At 40.2% G+C, this 17910-nt stretch overlaps 1 protein-coding gene across 3 annotated transcripts in view; it reads left to right on the forward strand.

Annotated features, from left to right (window-relative positions):
* Positions 1-17910, forward strand: part of Nell1 (neural EGFL like 1) — an 839869-nt gene that overhangs the window by 217324 nt on the left and 604635 nt on the right. For all 3 annotated transcript variants that reach the window (XM_031386788.1, XM_031386787.1, XM_031386789.1), the window contains exons 6-9: positions 5380-5452; positions 6075-6157; positions 14909-15043; positions 16126-16228. In XM_031386788.1, the coding sequence (XP_031242648.1) occupies positions 5380-5452; positions 6075-6157; positions 14909-15043; positions 16126-16228 (394 nt within the window). The remainder of the gene's footprint in view (positions 1-5379; positions 5453-6074; positions 6158-14908; positions 15044-16125; positions 16229-17910) is intronic.

Below are 17910 nucleotides of genomic sequence, written 5' to 3' on the forward strand. Positions count from 1 at the left end.
GATGAACAAGCCTACCTCCATCTTAGGCTTAAAAGCCATATTATAGTAAAGACAAACTAGGCTTATTCTTGTTTTTGATTAAACCTTTGTTTCTCAAGGATTGGGCTATGCTCAATTTATAACCTTAACTACAAACGGCTCTGTATTGGATGGTCCTGGAAACGGCAATTGTATCTTTATTTCAAAAAGTTATAAGAAATGTCTGGCAACCACACCTTTGTTTCAAATGGTTGCTATAACCACCTTGTTTGACTACCTGTTGTTACGACTACTTTGTTATGACCACCTTGCAATCATGTCTTTGTTTCAGGAGGTCGTTATGATTAACTTGTTACAGTTATGTTCTGCTCCTGTAATCCTGACTGCATGCTGAATCTCCCATTTGAAAACCTTGTACCCCTGAGCTAGCCTTTGTCCTCCTCACATCCAATGCTGACTCCTTGAACTCCTTAGGGGTTCTTGACCTTCTTAGGGGTGGGGGAGGGCGGCCCATGTACATAGGAAAAAAGCTTACTTTAATTAACTGGTCTATGATATTTCTCTTCACTTTGGGATTAACAGAGGGAGAAATGATGTGATTATATTTTAAGTAAAATATGTTTAAAATGGACATTTATAAATTATAATCACAATAATAAATTCTGTAAGAAAAACAAGTGACCCATGGAAATGAAACCTTTGCTTTATTGGGACAGTAGATGCTGGTTAACTGGGGCTTAAAAAGCAGATGTGATCATCAAGAAATGAGCATCATTGAGTAGGAATCTTCTGAGAATTCTTTAGTTTTTCCTTAAGGTCAGCACACAAAAGGTACAGTCAAGAGGAGGACAAGGCTATAATCTCAGGCTTGCATCTAAAGTTGGTGATTTTGGTGCCATAAAAACTTCAGGATTGAAGGGGTCTTGAAGCAGAGCTGAACCTTGGCACTCTGTGGCAGTGTTAGAATCTCCCCAAAGAGAAGCTATCTGTGAAGGTGCAGCTTCAGTTGCCATGCAGACCAAAGACTGAAGGATCATGGAGAGAAGTTGAGGCTTGTCACTATGAGAGGACAGGAAAGGCCCTCGGTAAAGGCACAGCTTCACCTACAATGGAGACTCTAGCATATTGCTGATGACAAGACCATGGGACAATCACCAAGGACAGCATAGGTGTGGAATAGAGTTAGCCTATGAGACAAGTTGTATATGCCATGGCAGAGCTGGAGAGTTTGACCTTTCAAGGGCTTTTGGAACTCAGAAGATTGTGAGTAAGTTTCAGCTGTCAGACATTGAGCTATAGGATTTGGAGCTACACTGCTGGACTTTGGTTTTGCTTAAGAATGCTTGTTTTTATGCCCTAGTCCTTCAATTTTGTAAGTATTCAACTTACTTTTTATCATACCAGAACCCACAGCTAAGTGTCTTTGGTCTTTAAAAAGAATTATTGAACTTTTAACCTGGCAAATATTTTAAAGACTGTGGGACATTTGAAGTTGGACTATGTTTTCTACTGTGAAAGTAAAATGAAAACTTTAGGAAAGAAAGGGAAGAAAAGGATGTAGTTGCAGGTTGTTGTGTTTGTGTGTAAAGTTAACGAGGAGTCAATTGTGTGGGTTAATTTTTTCAACTTTTGATACTAACAGGTGTCACTTAAGAAGATGTAATCTCAATCGTGGAGTTATTGGCATCAGATTGTGCTGCTGGGCTTGTCTGTGAGACATTTTTTTCTTATTAATCAATGTAACAGGGTCCAGCCCACTATAAGCAGTACCACCCCTAGGTAGGTGGGCCTGGGTTATATGAGAAAACAGGCTGAACGAATCAGAGAAGCAGCTTTCCTCTCATTTCCTGCTTTAACTTCCCTTGATGATGGACATTTAAGACAAGTAAACCCTTTTCCACCTTAAGTTGTTTTTAGTCAGAATGTTTTATCACAGCAATGAAAAGCAAACTCAGATAGTCCAGCCCTATGTAACCAATATCAAGGTACTACATGACCAATGTGGTCAATCAATGCAAGAACTTCTGATCCTTTCCTTATTTTGGGGAGAAGGTGGAATGCTACCATTCTTTGGCCTCCAAGTGTGCATATTTGACCCAGATTTCTGTTACATACATAATATACCCACACTTCTGTGGGTGACATGAGTGGTTATCACCACACTTTGGTGGGGCACATGTACATTTATATCCATTTATATCCATTTTTTATCCATTTATCCATTTATGTCAGTTACACCACACACACACACACACACACACACACACACACACACACAATTCTGTGGTTCACGTGTACATTCACATCTACACCTTTACAGGGCACATTCACAAGTATACATCCACCCTTTAGGTTGCAGTTAGTATTGCTGTCCTGCCTCCTGCTTTCTTTCAACCCAGCATTGTTTCATATCCATTCTGCATCAAGTTAACATCTTGATTTATGTGGCAAGAACAAGTTTTCATGCCCATGTGTGGGCTGATCCCTCTGACTTTTTCTCAAAAAACAAAAAAAAATACCAAGAGCTTTGGGTTTTTGTGTTAATGAGCATTGGAAAACTGTCAGCACTTATTTCAGGTTTTGTCCAAGTCAACATCATTGACCTTCACCTAATGATCTGTGACACAAATGTGTGCACATGGGTGTGTGAGCAAACACACACACACACACACACACACACACACACACACACACACACACACACACGCCAGAGATCAAAAGTGGAAAAACAAAAGCAAAGAAGGTTAGGAGGAAGTAATTTGTAACTTATCTTTTATCTAAAATGTGTAAGGTCACTTCAAAAAAGGCCAAGGAAAGCTAGCATGCTCTGGGTTGCAATTAGGCCAATTCATATTGCAGTTTTCAGGGTGTTTTTCTATTTTGTGAGGGAAAGCTAATTTATATAAAACACATTTCTGAGAACCCTTCCCATGCATGATACAACCTCTTATGAAAGGGATGGATGGGCCTGGGCCTCTCTTGGCACATGTGTTTCTTCTGCATACTTCAGGATCACCAAGGTTGACCAGTACTCTTTTCTTGGCTGGGAGTGTCTTTGTTTTAGTAGTAAGGTATCCCTTGTTACAGAAAATCTCTATGTCTTGGTCAAAATAGGGTGGCTGGTTATTCTAAATCTATCTAGAATCTATCTGATTGCATAGGTATTTTCTTTTAAAAAATAAAATTTAATATTATATTTCTGCTTTGTATTTCTAAATTATATTGTATTTCTAATATATGTACTATTCTTCAGCTTTTAGTAAATGTGCACAATAATGATCTTCTTATGGTATTTTTACATATATATCCTGTTTTGCCCATGTTTATGCTATCTTTTTCTACTTTCCCCCTACCCTCCTTTTTCACCATAGTTTTTTGTTCTCCACACAAATGTGTTCCTTTTCTGCCATTCCATTTCTCTTTCATACTCAGAGGTTCTGCACATGAGAGAATGTTTCTTTTCTTCCCATTATCTTCAGTTGTCCTATCCTCCACGTAGACTCTTCTTTTGCTGCTGAGTCCTATTCAGGTTTCTTACAGAAATGTGTTTTCTAGTATGACATTTAATTTTCTACAGGGGTCTTTCTTTAGTGGGAATCTGTAGTTTTGTTTATATAAACATATTTCTATACATATGTAGATGGAAAGGCAATTAAAAAATGAGAGATCTCCTGGGTGACAGTGTAGATTCAGATGCCTGTGATTTGACTCAAATCCTGTGTTAGAGGGATGTTAGCTTTTGGATCTGGCATCTCCCTTCAACTGATGCTCAGAGAAGGTCTCTCCCTTCTTGTGCAGTCCTTATAGTAAGCCAGAGTCAAGATCTAGAACTTGGCTTCCCTTGACTTCTAAGCAAAGACTTTTCATTTCTTTTGAAGTTCCAGTGTGTCTGAAAGTTGCCCTGACTCTTAAAGCAATTGTTTGGCTCTGAAAGATGGAGCATCTTTATACCAGAGAGAAACTGATTCAAGTTGTATCAATTACTGCATGAGGTTATGAATTAATAGTGGGAAGCAGTGGCAAGTTCTTCTCCCATGGTGAAACCATTTCCCCTTGTGATCATCATCACTGCTTTTTGGTCAAAAAAAAAAAATGAGGTTAAGAAATGTGTACAGTTCTGCTGTGGATGAGCTCTGATCCTGTTATTTATATTGATATTTCCAATTAAATTTTATCTTGAAATAAGAAATAGAGAGCAACACGTGTTGATTGCCTTGTCTCGAAGGCATGCATGTAAATGTTAAGTGTTAGCCTCTCCAAAGACTTCCCCACTATCTTAAGCCTATATTTTATTTATAGATGAAGCTCAATATTCTGAACCAGAGTCTGGGTCTACCATCTGTTCTATTCTATCTCTTCCATTAGATTTAAAGGAAAAAAAATCTAAAAACAGAATCTTAAATTTAACTAGATAAATCCACCAATGTTTCTGTTGAGAGATCAGTCCCCAGTGACTGTTTTAAACTTGGTCTTTTCTTCCAGACTGAACTCTACTGTTAAAGTAGTCTTTCTTCTCAGAGATGTTGATCAGGTTTTAAGATGCCAGCAAAGACTCAGTGTTGTTCAATTAGTTGAGGAGAGAAAATTGTTGCTTTTTTTTCTTTGATGTCTAATTTTATTTCCTTAACTAAATGTATCAATAGAAGTCTTTATTGGGACTGGGAATATGGTGCAGTGGTGAAAACACTTACTACACAAACCTGCGACCTAGAGTTTGCATCACCAGTACCTAGTAAATGCTAGGAGAGTGTGGAAACATACCTGTGATCCTGGAAATATGAGGTGGAGTTGTGATCTCCAGAGCCAGGTGGGCTAGCTAGAGTACACAGAGGTCTCTGAGTTCAAGTGAGAGACACTGCCTCAATAAATACAGATTGAAGAAGATGCCTAACATCAAGCCCTTACCTCTGCATTCATGTGGATACATGTACATGCATGTATACTCTCACATTTGTGCCCACACTCATGCAGACAGCATACACATATGTATATACATTGTACACATATATATGCAAACATGAGAAATCTTTCATTATATTTATTTCCCCCTCCAAAAGCAAGCCTTGAAAAATCAGCATTCCTCAATGTAACAGGATGGTTAGGACATAAAAGAACATTTGTATTTCACAGCATCCTTTCAATTTGATAGTTTATGAATACAAATACCTCCTAATGCACCCTTGCTACTGTTCTTGCTGGTACCTACCAGATGGAACTAACTGTGACCTTCTCAAGATGAATGTTTAAAAGATTTCTAGATGGGAGTGATTTGGGCTGGTGCTCACCAAGGCTGCCTGGCCTCCTGAGTGAACCAGTCTTGCTAAGCATCCCCTGGGTGTGGGGCTGCACAGGACCACTGGCAGCTTTCAACTTGATTGCTATTTATCTCTTCTTTGGTAGGGAATCATCCAAGATGGCAAGATCATCTTCATGCCAAACGGCTTCATCACGCAGTGTCCCAACCTAAACCGCAGTAAGTAGCATGTAGGCATTTCTGAATTAAATATTATGTGACTTGTTCCAAGTGCCAGACAAAAACACCTGGAAGGAAACACATGAATTATGTAAGATTGACTTTGGAGACAGTAAAAGGATTATCTGACGTCGATATTACTGGGTCTTTCAAGCTTGAAACACGATTTTGTTACTTTGGAAATTACAAATTGAGGGCAAGAAAGGATCAGACAATGGGCTCTGTATGTTACAACAAAGATATCTTCAACATAATTACATAAATGTATGTTTGGTGTAAAAATATATATCTCACAAAATTATTCTTTAAATTTTTGACCTGGGTGTGAGTTACTTCTTGGAAAATTTCAATTTCATATGAGGATTTAGTTTAAAAAATATCACGTTCTTTTTAGTTAATGGCCTCCTTTTTTCCTAGTTTTAATTATTAGTAAAAATGAGGGAAACAGTATCAGGAACAGAAATCCTCTGTCATTTCCCTCAAATTTTCATCTCAAGAAAGCAAAACCCCTTGTATAGTTAGGTAGCTCTGTTTTTAAATTTCTCTCTCTCAAGTGAGCAAAATATTAACAGATGCCTTCTGTTTTTGTTTTTTTGTTTTTTGTTTTTTTTTTTAAATTGAGCTTGCCCAACATGCAGTGATTTCCTGAGCCTGGTTCAAGGAATAATGGATTTGCAAGAGCTTTTGGCCAAGATGACTGCAAAAGTAGGTGTCTAAATTCACTGTGATAGCATATCTCTTTGTTCTACCTGGAATTCAGAGCAATATGTTTTAATGGAAACACTTTTAGCTTGGCATGTGTAAAGTGCTGTGGCAAAATGTTTTATTCTTGCTTGAAATGAGACTGCCTGTAGTAGCTCACCCATTGGGGTCTTTGAAACAATTAGGCTGAATCACAATGGTTTTCTTGAGAAGTGCTAGGAAACAGAATGCAGTGTGTATCACTGTAGTTTCCTTGTGAGCAGAAAGAGAATTTGCCCAGTGGCTAGAAAAGCAGACAGAATGAGAGATGATATACGGGCAGAGTCTCTGAAGCTTGTGAGCTAATGCATTTTGGATGTAAGAATAATTGGCAATAATCAGGAGGGTAAAACAGCTATCATGAGCATATTTCTGTCATTGCAAGACATTACATCGGGCTTCTAATATGTGACTCATTTTCAGATTGGTCCTGAGTTAAACGAAGGGGCCAAGAAACCTTCAGTTGTATCATGGGGAATACCCACTTTATCATTTATGCAGCAGGTACTGTGTACAGCTTTGGGATATTCCTGGGACCCTATTAGATACAAAGAGGCAAAACAATCCCCGAGAAATGTTCATGTTGAGTAGATGTGTTCAAGATGTTAATAATTAGGGGCTTTCATATATATTCATGAAGCATAACTCCACATGAAAAGCTGAAGCCTTGTGGAAAAGGGCACTGAAATATAAAGAAAAAAAAAAACAAAAGCAAAACGAAACAGAACATGCTGTTGTTATCGGAGTGATCAGTCCCGGACACGGATTCTGGCCTAGGGCAAAGGAAGAATTAGTTTGGGCCTAAGAGACATTACACTCTGCAAAAGTAAGGATTTTAATAACAGTGAAAATGATATATTAGTCCCATTCCACCTGTGGCTGACTGCTGCTGGCCTTCAGCTGTGGCATGTGGAAATTTAGAGGAGAGGTGGCTATGTGATTGGGAGCCATAGATCATGCCGTGACTGGCAACCTTTCTATCTCAAAATAGACTTTTGGTCCAATACATATTCTTTGAGCTTGTGTGTGTGTGTGTGTGTGTGTGTGTGTGTGTGTGTGTGTGCGTGTGTGTGCGTGTGTGTGTATGTGTAGATGGGTACATCCATGTAGAGGTGGTAAGACCAGAAGTCAATATTGCTACTTCCCCAAGTCACTTCCCATCTTAGCTTTTGGGACAGACTTTCTCACTATACCTAGAACTCAGTAATGACTGTATTGGTTGGCCAATGAACTCCAGAAATCCTCTTGTCTATGTATCCCCATTGCTGATGTTATAACAGGCCAGAATACTTCACTTTTTACCTGGGTAATGGAGGACAAAGTTAGGTCCTCCCACTTGCAAGGGCAAGTACATAAGCCACCGAACTGTCTTCCAGTGCTCCAAGCCAAATCCTCTTTTGTCTGTAAAAGAGAGAGAAAGCTTTTGTAAAGAGAAAGATGGAGACTGAGGCCGGAGTCCAAAGGCATTAGCTTTTCACCTTCAGAGTGTGCAGGAAATTTGAATCACAGGCAATTATTCGCCATCCCAGCTGGTGGCACACAGAGGCTTTTATATCACATTGTCTGAAGCAGCTTGATCTCAATACTGGTAATTATATTTTAGCATGCTAGCAATTTTTTTAGAACAAGACACAAGCCACTCAGCTTCAGGTGATGGCTGGCCTCCATTCTCAGCTCCCAGGATGCTCTTTTCTTTCCTATTCTCCCCCATTGTGGGCAATGCCATTTTTCTCTTTTGAGCTATGCACTGTCTAGGAGACACAATGAACTCTAACCTTCAAATATTATTATGTAAAGTGGGCGTTTGTGAAGTGGAAGACATTTAATTGTGGGAAATTATAAGCGAAAATGGTTTCATTCACCTTCTAAACCTGCTCCCTTGGTGCTTTGCGAAATTTTATAAGTGTGTTTCTTCTAAACTAGCTAGATGTGTAATTCTTCAAGGGAGTGTGTCGATTTTCACTGCATTGCTTGGAAGCTATGGTAATCTAGAATGGGAACTAGACACACACACGCACACACACACACACACACACATACACTCACACTTACACCTAACTACTACTAATGGTAGGCTTTTCCAGGCCAAGAGACAAAATTTAGGGTACTGTGTATATGCTTGTTTTGTTAAAATATAATCCCGAATAACCTAGAATATAACCATTTAAAAGTATGAGAACAATTCTTAGCTTACAGGGTATACAAAAGTAAATGGTAGACAGGATTTGGCCTATGGAACTACATTGATGTAGAAGAAACGGGAAACTCATTCATTAGGTAATTTTATTGAGCAGTTTCTATGTGTTTGATCCAATGCTTATCTTTTATGTTCACTATTCCCTTAATTCTCCAAATAATTCTGAGAGCTTAGCTTAATTTGTCAACATACTTCACAGAGGAGAAGACTGAAGGTCAGGATGGGTAGGTAGCTCTTCCTGGGAAAACAGAAGGCAGACTCACGACCAGAACTCAAGACTCTTAGAGCTTGAAATTCCAGCCATATCCAAGAAACTTTATGGTTAGAGGAAAAAGGACTGTAAAGAGAAATAAAATAAAATGTGTAGAAGGGAAGAGGTGGATGTTAAGTGGTGGATAGCAAGAGGATGGAGTTATCAGAAAGGAGAAGGAAGAAGAAATAAAAAAGTGCTACTTTAACTGAGCCCTGGCCGAGGTTTCTGGTTCACTGTAGAGAGTGAGTGTATAGCTGGCTGCTACCCAGTGAGGAGGAAGTCCTGGCCAGGAACAAGACTTTTTACCTTACCCTTTGCCCCTGAACTGCTTGTTTTCCTTGACAACTGGTGATTCTTTGAGCCCTGGGTTGACATTGTGTATGCTCCTGCAAAGATGATGAGGATCCTTATTTTTATATCATCTGACTTTATATAGAGTGGCTCTCCCAGCCCAGAGTAGGTCGGGTGAAATCTGTGAGAAGAATTTGTAAAGAATTTCTCAAGGACAAATTTTTCTCTCTCTAGCCAGTAGTAAAGTCTCAACAGGAAGGCTTTGTGTGTGTGTGTGTGTGTGTGTGTGTGTGTGTGTGTGTGTGCAGTGCAAGGATTATCCTTTCTGTGCTATGTATAGAGCTTACTTCCTTTCCATTTATCCTCCACAGCCTTACTTTTGTACAGGAGTTTCCTTTAAGGGCCATACTCTTAGACTATATTATCTATCTGCCCCACTCCCATGTAACAACCATCAAGATGAGAGCTCAAAGGCTGTGAACTTCAGCAGAAACCTTCAGGGTTGGCCTTGGTACTTGCTAGTCACCTGGGATCCCTCTGTCATTCTGCTTTGACTTCTGTATCTTTCTTTTGAGATGTACCTATTGTGACTTTTGAGATCTTTTTTTTTTTACTTATATATTAGATACAAGATTTTAGTTCATTCAAGTAGAGGGCATCTGGTCTACCATCTTGGTGGAAACAAAACATCATTTATCCTTTTGGCAGATTGAAGGATGTGAGCCCAACGGGAAGTTAAATACCGTTCCAAGATGCAAAGAGAATTGGATGGCATCAAGTCTACTTGGAGTCAGGGCTTATTGTCAATTAAATAAACCCAGTGTGACAAGTGTTAAGTGGGATGTGATTGGAGCTTGGTTTGGGTTATCCAGCAGCTGTGATTTAGACATAAATATAATCAGAGAGCTCAAGGCAAAGATGGAGACAGAGATTTGGAATCATAATGACCTATTCCTAAGCCTTCTTTTGTTATTTTTGTCAATGTTCCTAGTCTTGAACAAGCCATTGGACTTTTCCAGCTGCCACATCTCCCTCTATAGAGATAATTAGTTCTTCCATCAGCCTATGAGCTTTGGTGCAGGATAATGATATATATTCAGTGAGCACCGGCTGCTATTCATACTGGTAAGCCAGGAACCACCAATGGTTTCTAAAGAAATGTACAGCTTCCTCAGTGACTAGACATCACAAATACCAGCAGCATCTCCTAGGCTTTCATCTGCAGCAGGAAGAGGAGGGGACTTGAAATGATAATTTATATGATATTTTATAAATGGGTTTTCATGCCTGGGTTGCAGTAGAAACCTCAAAGTCCTTCTGGAGAGAAAGTCCAGAACATGGTATGTGGTCCTAGGTTGTATAAAAAAGACAACTGAGCAAGCCATGAAAGGAAGTAAGTGAGCAGCTACCCCTATGGACTTTATCAGTTCCTGCCTTGAGATTCCTCCATTGAATTTGCCTTGCCTTCCCCTCATAATAGACAGTAAACTGTAAGCAGAAATAAACCTTTCCACCCCAAGTTGCTTTTGGTTAAGGTCTTAATCACAGCAAATGAAACGTAAGTAAAACATTGCCTTTCTGAGACTGACTTTGTTTCCTTATATGATTATTTCCAGTTGCATTCATGTTTTCCTTGTAAATAACGTAACTTCATTATTCTTTATGGCTGAAAAAGAATTCCATTGTATGTATGTATACATTTTATGTATCCATTCCTATGTTGTTGGGCACCATGGTGGTTGGCTTCCCAGCTTAGTTTTGTGAATAGAGACATGCAAATCTCTCTGTGGTGTGCTGATCTGGTAAACACTGAGAAGTGGCATAGTTGGGCCATCTTAGTATGTCTATTCTCAGGACCTTTCAGACTGACCTTCATAGTAAGTGCACTTGAGTATGTTCCCACTCAGTGTACAGGGTTTCTTTTGTCGGGCATCCCCATTAGCAGCTGCTTTTATTTGTGTTCTTGAGAACTGCCATTCTGACTGGGGTGAGAGATGGATTCTTTCAGCCCCTTTCTCAGATAGCTAAAGTCTTAATTTTGTCTCTTGTCGTTGTGATAAGAGACCCTGACAGAAGCAACTTAAAGGAGATGGGTGCTTACTTGTCTCTTTGTTCCGGGTTCCAGTCCATCTTTAACTGGGAAGTTAAGGCATCAGTAACTTGAAGCAACTGGCTAGATTGGATCCACAGTCAGGAGCAGAGAGCAGTGAATTAATTGGTGGATGCGTGCTTGTGCTCAGTCCTTGGCATTTAGTTCAGTGTCCAGCACAGGAAATGGTGCTTTCCACATTCAGGGTGGGTTTTTGCACTTCAGTTAATCAAATTAAGAAAAATCACTCCCAGGCATGCCCACAGGAAAACTCGATCTAGACAAGTCCTCACTTAGACACTCAAGCCAGGAAATTCTAGATTGTGATCGGTTGACAATTTAAAACCAGCCTTCACAATGAGGGTGAAATTCATTCCCTGACAACTGTGTTTTCCTACACTAAGCTTATTTGTTGGTATTTCTAGTGTTTAGTTTTTGGGGCTCTGTGATACTGAGTTCTAAGGCATTAATCAGAGCTAACTAGATTTTCTATGACTGGGAATTCCTTTTGAAAATGTTGTTTAGTTAATTTATGTTTGCATGTATGCATATGCACGTGGCACAATGCCCATGTGTTGGTTAACCACCTTCAAGACTCAGTTCTTCCCTTCCATAGTGTGTTTTCTGGTGATGGAACTCAGTTTTTTATGCTTGGCAGCAAGCAGTTTTACTTGTTATACCAACTCGCTAGCTCCTAGAGTTGGAATTTCTTGATTACTTTTGTTTATCTCTCTGAAGTTTGTGTAGGCAAATCAACTTCCATTTAGAGTAGCATTTCAAGCTAGAACATATTTAAATTTGGGACCTTTCTTGTTTGAAGAACTCAGTGATGATTTTCCAATTAGGCTTGCAGGTTTAACAGTAGAAGATTTACATTTCTTCCCATCCATATAACAAGCATCAGATAGTACTTCAAAGCAGAAAGGCAATCTACTGTATGACTAATGTACTCGGATCCATTCATTGACCTCTTCCCGTGAAAAAGTCCTCCGCTGTCCGTCTTCGAATATGTAGAGCTAGGAATGATTCAGTCTGTGGTTGCTTAGATAAGTGCAAGAACAAAGGTAAACACAATAGAGATGCAGACCTGAGACTGTATCTATCTGGGATCTCAGGCGTCCTCAGAGAGAGAGGCAGTTGTGTAGAAATAGCTTTTCAAAATGAATTTGTATAAATTCAGCATGTTCCCACCAATGGCAGAAAATGTAATTCATTTCTTTTGACTCAGAGCTGTTTTTCTCCTTTATTGTTGTTATAGGATTTAGCAGAGGAAAAGAAGGCAAGATTACATATTAAATGCCTTTGAAAAATTAGATTTTTTTTTACCTTAATATCCCTTTGCCTTTGTTATCTGTTTATTACACTCTCCTTATTATACAGATTAGGGCTTTTCCATGTTGCTAGACAGAACTAAATATATTAAAAGTCAAAAGAAAGTTCAGACAGAAAAACAAGATGCATTACATTAAAAAGGAAGTTTTCTTAGGGCTGGAGCCTCCCAGATGGACAGAGCTCAGCTTTGTTGGATGGACACTGGTCATCACAAAGGCTCACCTCAGATAAGCTCCCATGTCACAGAACTTCAGTAGGTAAAGCTCCCTCACAGATTGTGCGTCTTTAAGGGCTTTCCTTCTTGGTGCTACAGACACTAGAGTTGTTCTAGATTTTCACAGTGAAGGCACACACACTTCCTGTTGAGCTCACAAGCCCCATTTGGAGCTACTTTTAACATGCATATCTAGCTCATCTCTGTTTTTGCTTGTCCTCAGCTCACATAGGAACTACTGGGGCTAATAGATGGAATAAATATAGCGAGTGATGAGCTGTCATTTCATTATCTTTGAAGTATATGTGACTTGGTTACTTAACCTCGACAGACTCTTGGAAGTCTATTTTATCTGTGCTTCCTAAAGAATTCCCAAAGATCTTAATTACTGTAGATTGTAAAAACTCTATAATTAGGTTGGAGCTATAAGTAAAAAGCAATGCTTTGGGAGATCATACATATTAGAAGGACTTGTAGGGGTTTAAAACAAGTCTGTCAGTTCTCAGCTCCAGGATGAACATGGAACATGTAGATAGTTAAGGGGTCTGCCTTCTCTGTCATTTGCATGTCACCATAGGAGGCAACAAAGGACACCTTCCCCTGAGAAATTACAAGTGCTTGGTGGAAAAGGATGAAATAAATGAACACAAATGACCATACTATAGGTTAGAATTACACATGGACTGTATTTTCAGAGAGTAATGCTGTTTAGAAGCACAGATAGAGAGGGCTTGACACTCACTGTTGGCAGTTGATAGTTGTTGGGGGTATACCTCATTGTCTTCAGTGGGATAGCCACTGGTGATTTGCTCCTGCACTGGTGAACCTCCCACACATGTTTGGGTAAGAAGCTACAGTAAAACTCAGGGGGTCATACCTAGAAAAGAGTCATGGAAAAGGAGGAGGTCTTGTTAAGAAAAAAGGTACCAGAGGGAGAGAGAGGGAGATGAGGGAGGAGAACAGGCTGCATGTGAAAATGACTCAAACTTATTATATCAATGTAAAAAATTGTTGCACAATATTGAAAAAAGAAAGATGGTGGGATAAAAGAAAGATGTTGTTTCCTAGGCTTGCCATTGTACCTAAGATGCTGGTTTGCAATAGTCATAGTTGGTTCCAAGGCTCCTCTGATCTCTAAGGGAAGCACATGCAAAGTACTGGTAGAGAAGGTATGATTTAGAAAGAAAAGAGAAATTAGGAATTGGTACTTGATTCTTACAAAGACATTTTATGTGAAGGAAGTGGGGGTTGGGGAAGCTGAGTCAGTCTTCTATATGAGTGTCACAATGCACACCTCAACCAAAGTGCTACATTTGAGTGGTTGTTGGTTTTCCTTCTTCATCTTCTTCATCTTCCTCTTTCTCTTCCTCCTCTTCCTCCTCTTCTTCTTCCCACTCTTCTTCCTCCTCCTCTCTCTTTCTCCCCCCTTCTCTCTCTCTCTGTATGTATTTTGAGGCCAGAGGCTCATGTCAGTGTCTTATTCTCCCACTTTTCATCTTATTTTTAAGATAGAGTCTCCTCTTGAATCAGTCCTTTGATTCAGCTAGCTTGGCTAATGAACATTAGAGATCTATTTTCATCTCCCTTGCACCATGGTTACAGACACCTGCTGCACCCAGCTTTGACCTTGGTGTTGGGGATAGAACCCATGCCCTCAGGCTTGCCTGGCAAGTGCTTTACTCACTGAGCCATCTCTGTACCTTTCCCACAACCTACCAACCAACCAACCAACCAACCAATCAACCAACTCCTCCTGATCTCAGTTAGGGTTTTCTTAACCTCTCCTGATCTACCTCTGAATGTTCAAATGAATTCCTGGGCATTCTGTTTGGGGACACTGATCTGGGAAGACACTGGACTCTCCAATGATTTTCTTTTTGTGTTGCAAGTCCCCAGAATTTTCATCCAGGAGGAAGTTATGCCTTCACTTTTGTGAACTGCATGGAGAGGATGGTGGGAGACAGATGTGAGCGCACGAGGCTTCCCAATTAAATCTCTACTCAGCCTCCTAATCAGTTCCTGGGAACATTCTCACTGCCAGCACATCTGTGTGGGTTTGTGCTGTAAGCACACGCTGTCATGGATACCCATGAGGCTCCAGAGACGCCATTTAATGTCTCATTTGATGTTCATTAGACCACAGGAGACAGCATGTCTTCAATTTAGTGTGATTTTACCTGTGTGAAAACCAGAAAACAGATTCTGTTAAGAATCAGGAAACCACTCAGTGATTTTTTTTTCTCTTTTTCCTTGGATTTTCCCCCTCATTATTATCATTAGCTTTGCTGGAACAGTGCAACCTAATCATACAAATTACAGGCACTAAATCTTTTCTGCAGCTGAATTATGCAGAGACGAGACTTGGTCAACTGGAAAATTGCCACTGCGAGAAGACCTGCCAAGTGAGTGGGCTGCTCTACAGGGACCAAGACTCCTGGGTGGATGGTGACAACTGCAGGAACTGCACGTGCAAAGTAAGCCCCTAGCCTAAGTCTTCTCTTCAAGACACAGGTCCGCCGATTAGCATGTGGCTATGCTGCTTAGCACATAGTGCTACTTCCGTTATACCCACTCACCTTTAATAACATTAACAATTTCCAAATTCTTGGAAATTAAAGTCTTCTTTTCTCTATACTCTTTAATCTATCTTTGTTTAAGTAATTTACTATCTGGAGTCTGAAAGTCAGGTGTGGAGGGAGGCAGAGATTCCTTTGATTTTCTGCCCTAAAATTAGGAGCTTTATACTTATGCTTTCTCCTAGACTACACACTTCATGATTTAATTCTATTACTTATGATTATGTGTACTCAAGTGTGTCTCTGTATGAGTATGTGGGTGAGAATGTAGGTACCCACAGGAGCCATAGGCTTTGGGTTCCCCTGGGGCTGGAGTTGTAAGTGGTTATGAGCTGAACAACATGGATGCTGGGAACTGAACTCAGATCCTATAAAAGGGTGGTATGCATTCTTAAACGATGAGCCACCTCTCCATCTCCCACCATTAACTTTTAACAGTTTAATTAGTCTCTCAATATTTGTATTATATTTTTGCAAGATGTCTCTTCCTGAGAACTGCTACTTTATAGACTATTCATCATCTGTAGACTCATTTAGTTTCAGAAAAATCGTAAGAACTTTACTTCAGATTAGTATGTAAATCCTGTCCAGTTGAAATTACTTGATACATATCTGAAGAATGCCATTGTTTGTCCAGGAAAACACAAAATGGATTGTTAGAGCCTTAAAAATGATTGACAGGGTCTACTAAAGGTGTTATTTATGTTCTCAAAGAAATAGGCTTTTTGTTTTCTGCCTAATCTACTTAGTGCACATGGACAGGTGGATGAAGCCAGTGATGTTTATCAGAAAAGTAATTGAGGTGACACGGGTTCATTCCGGCTGGAGAGAATACTTTATTTGTGGTTGTGGAGGGGCCTGGGAATTCCCCACACTGCCCTGTCTCCCTGAGGTCCTGGAGAAGAGAGGCCAACTTCCTCAGAAATAGCCGTGTTCATCGAGCACCTCAGAGACCCCTTTCTCTCTCTTTCCTTTCTCAGAGTGGTGCTGTGGAGTGCCGAAGGATGTCTTGTCCTCCGCTCAATTGTTCCCCAGACTCACTTCCTGTGCACATTTCCGGCCAGTGTTGTAAAGTTTGCAGACGTAAGTATTCACCAAGGGTCAGAGTGATCCTCTATGCTTTTTGAGTTATTTCCCTCTGTTTTGGGACCCAAGTAACATTTGTGAACTAAAGCAGTGGCAGTTGATCTGATGCTGGGTTAGAAGGGCTGAACAGTTCAATCGCTATCATTGCAGCAGACACCATACGCAGGCTTCTCCTCCTCAGAAATAGTGTCCCACCTCCCCTAATTACCATCCCCTATTCTTTACATCTGAAGTGACCAAGTCACTTCTCCAGGCTCTAACACCAGGCTGGACTTGAAGTGTGAATGTACAACCTCCCCAAGTTTATGGTTTTTTTTTGTTGTTGTTGTTGTTTTTAATTTTAAATGATCAAGTTAAGGATCAAATTCTGCATTTAGTTTCTCTGAGGATTTGGATAGATCTCTTGTTATTAAGGTGCCCTTTTTAGAATTTTTGGTATGAAATTAGTTTAAAACACTGAGACATTTATCTTCAGTGTTGGCCAACCCAAGTAATAATGATAAAGAATGCCTTTTCAGTCTAGAGAGATGGCTCAGCAGTTAAGAGCACTTGCTGCTCTTGCAAAGGACCCAGTTTTAATTTCTAGCACCTACCTACACGGCATCTCACAACCATCTGTAACTCCATTTCTTTCTTTCTTTCTTTCTTTCTTTCTTTCTTTCTTTCTTTTTTTTTTAGATATTTTCTTTATTTACATGTCATATGATTTCTCCTTTCCCAGTTTCCCCTCCAAAAAATGAATGATCAAACAAACAAACAAACAAAAACAACAAGAATAAACCCCTGTTGCCTCCCCGCTCCCCATGCTTGCCACCCCACTCTCTCCCGCTTATTGGTCCTGGCATTCCCCTACACTGGGGCACAGAACCTACACAGGACCAAGAACCTCTCCTCCCATTGATGATCGACTTTGCAATCCTCTACTCTACACATGCTGCCAGAACAATTAGTCCGACCATGTATAGTCCTTGGTTGGTGGTTGAGTCCCTGGGAGCTCTGAGGGTACTAGTTAGTTCATATTGTTCGTCCTAAGGGGCTGCAAACCCTTCAGCTCCTTTGGTCCTTTTTCTAACTCCTCCATTGGGGACCCTGTACTCGGTTCAATGGATGACTGTGAGTGTAACTCCATTTCTAAGGGACCGGGCACCTTCTTTTACAGGCACTGGTACCAAACATGGTACACATATGAATATACAGGCACTCACATATGTACATAAAAAAGAGGTCTTAGAAAATTGCCCTTCACTACCATTGCAGAGAACACAAAGTACACTAAGAGGGAGAGAGCCCTATATGTGCCTGCTATGTGCTGTGCTATGCGGGACACTTCTGTTCAATAATTCTTCTCATGGTAAGGTAACTTACATTGTTAGCACTTCATTTTACCAGATGCTCCAGCCTATGGGGAGTCAGTTTCCCAAGGTCACAAGGCTAGTGAGATCCCAAACTAGCTTGGCTGACTACAAAGCCTGCAGATTTTTCATAAAAGCACCTCATCCAGAGAGAAAACTTTTGGATAGAAATGTGGCAGCCTAGCTGCATGGTGCATACATGCATTCCTAAACTGGGATTAAGAGGGGTTAGGAGTTCAAGGCCACCTTCAGCCATATAGTGAGTTTGAGGCTTGCTTGGGTTACATGAGACTCTGTCTCACAAATGCCAACAACAACCCCCCCCCC

Source organism: Mastomys coucha, unplaced genomic scaffold (assembly GCF_008632895.1).
Source record: "Mastomys coucha isolate ucsf_1 unplaced genomic scaffold, UCSF_Mcou_1 pScaffold21, whole genome shotgun sequence".
NCBI lineage: Eukaryota > Metazoa > Chordata > Mammalia > Rodentia > Muridae > Mastomys > Mastomys coucha.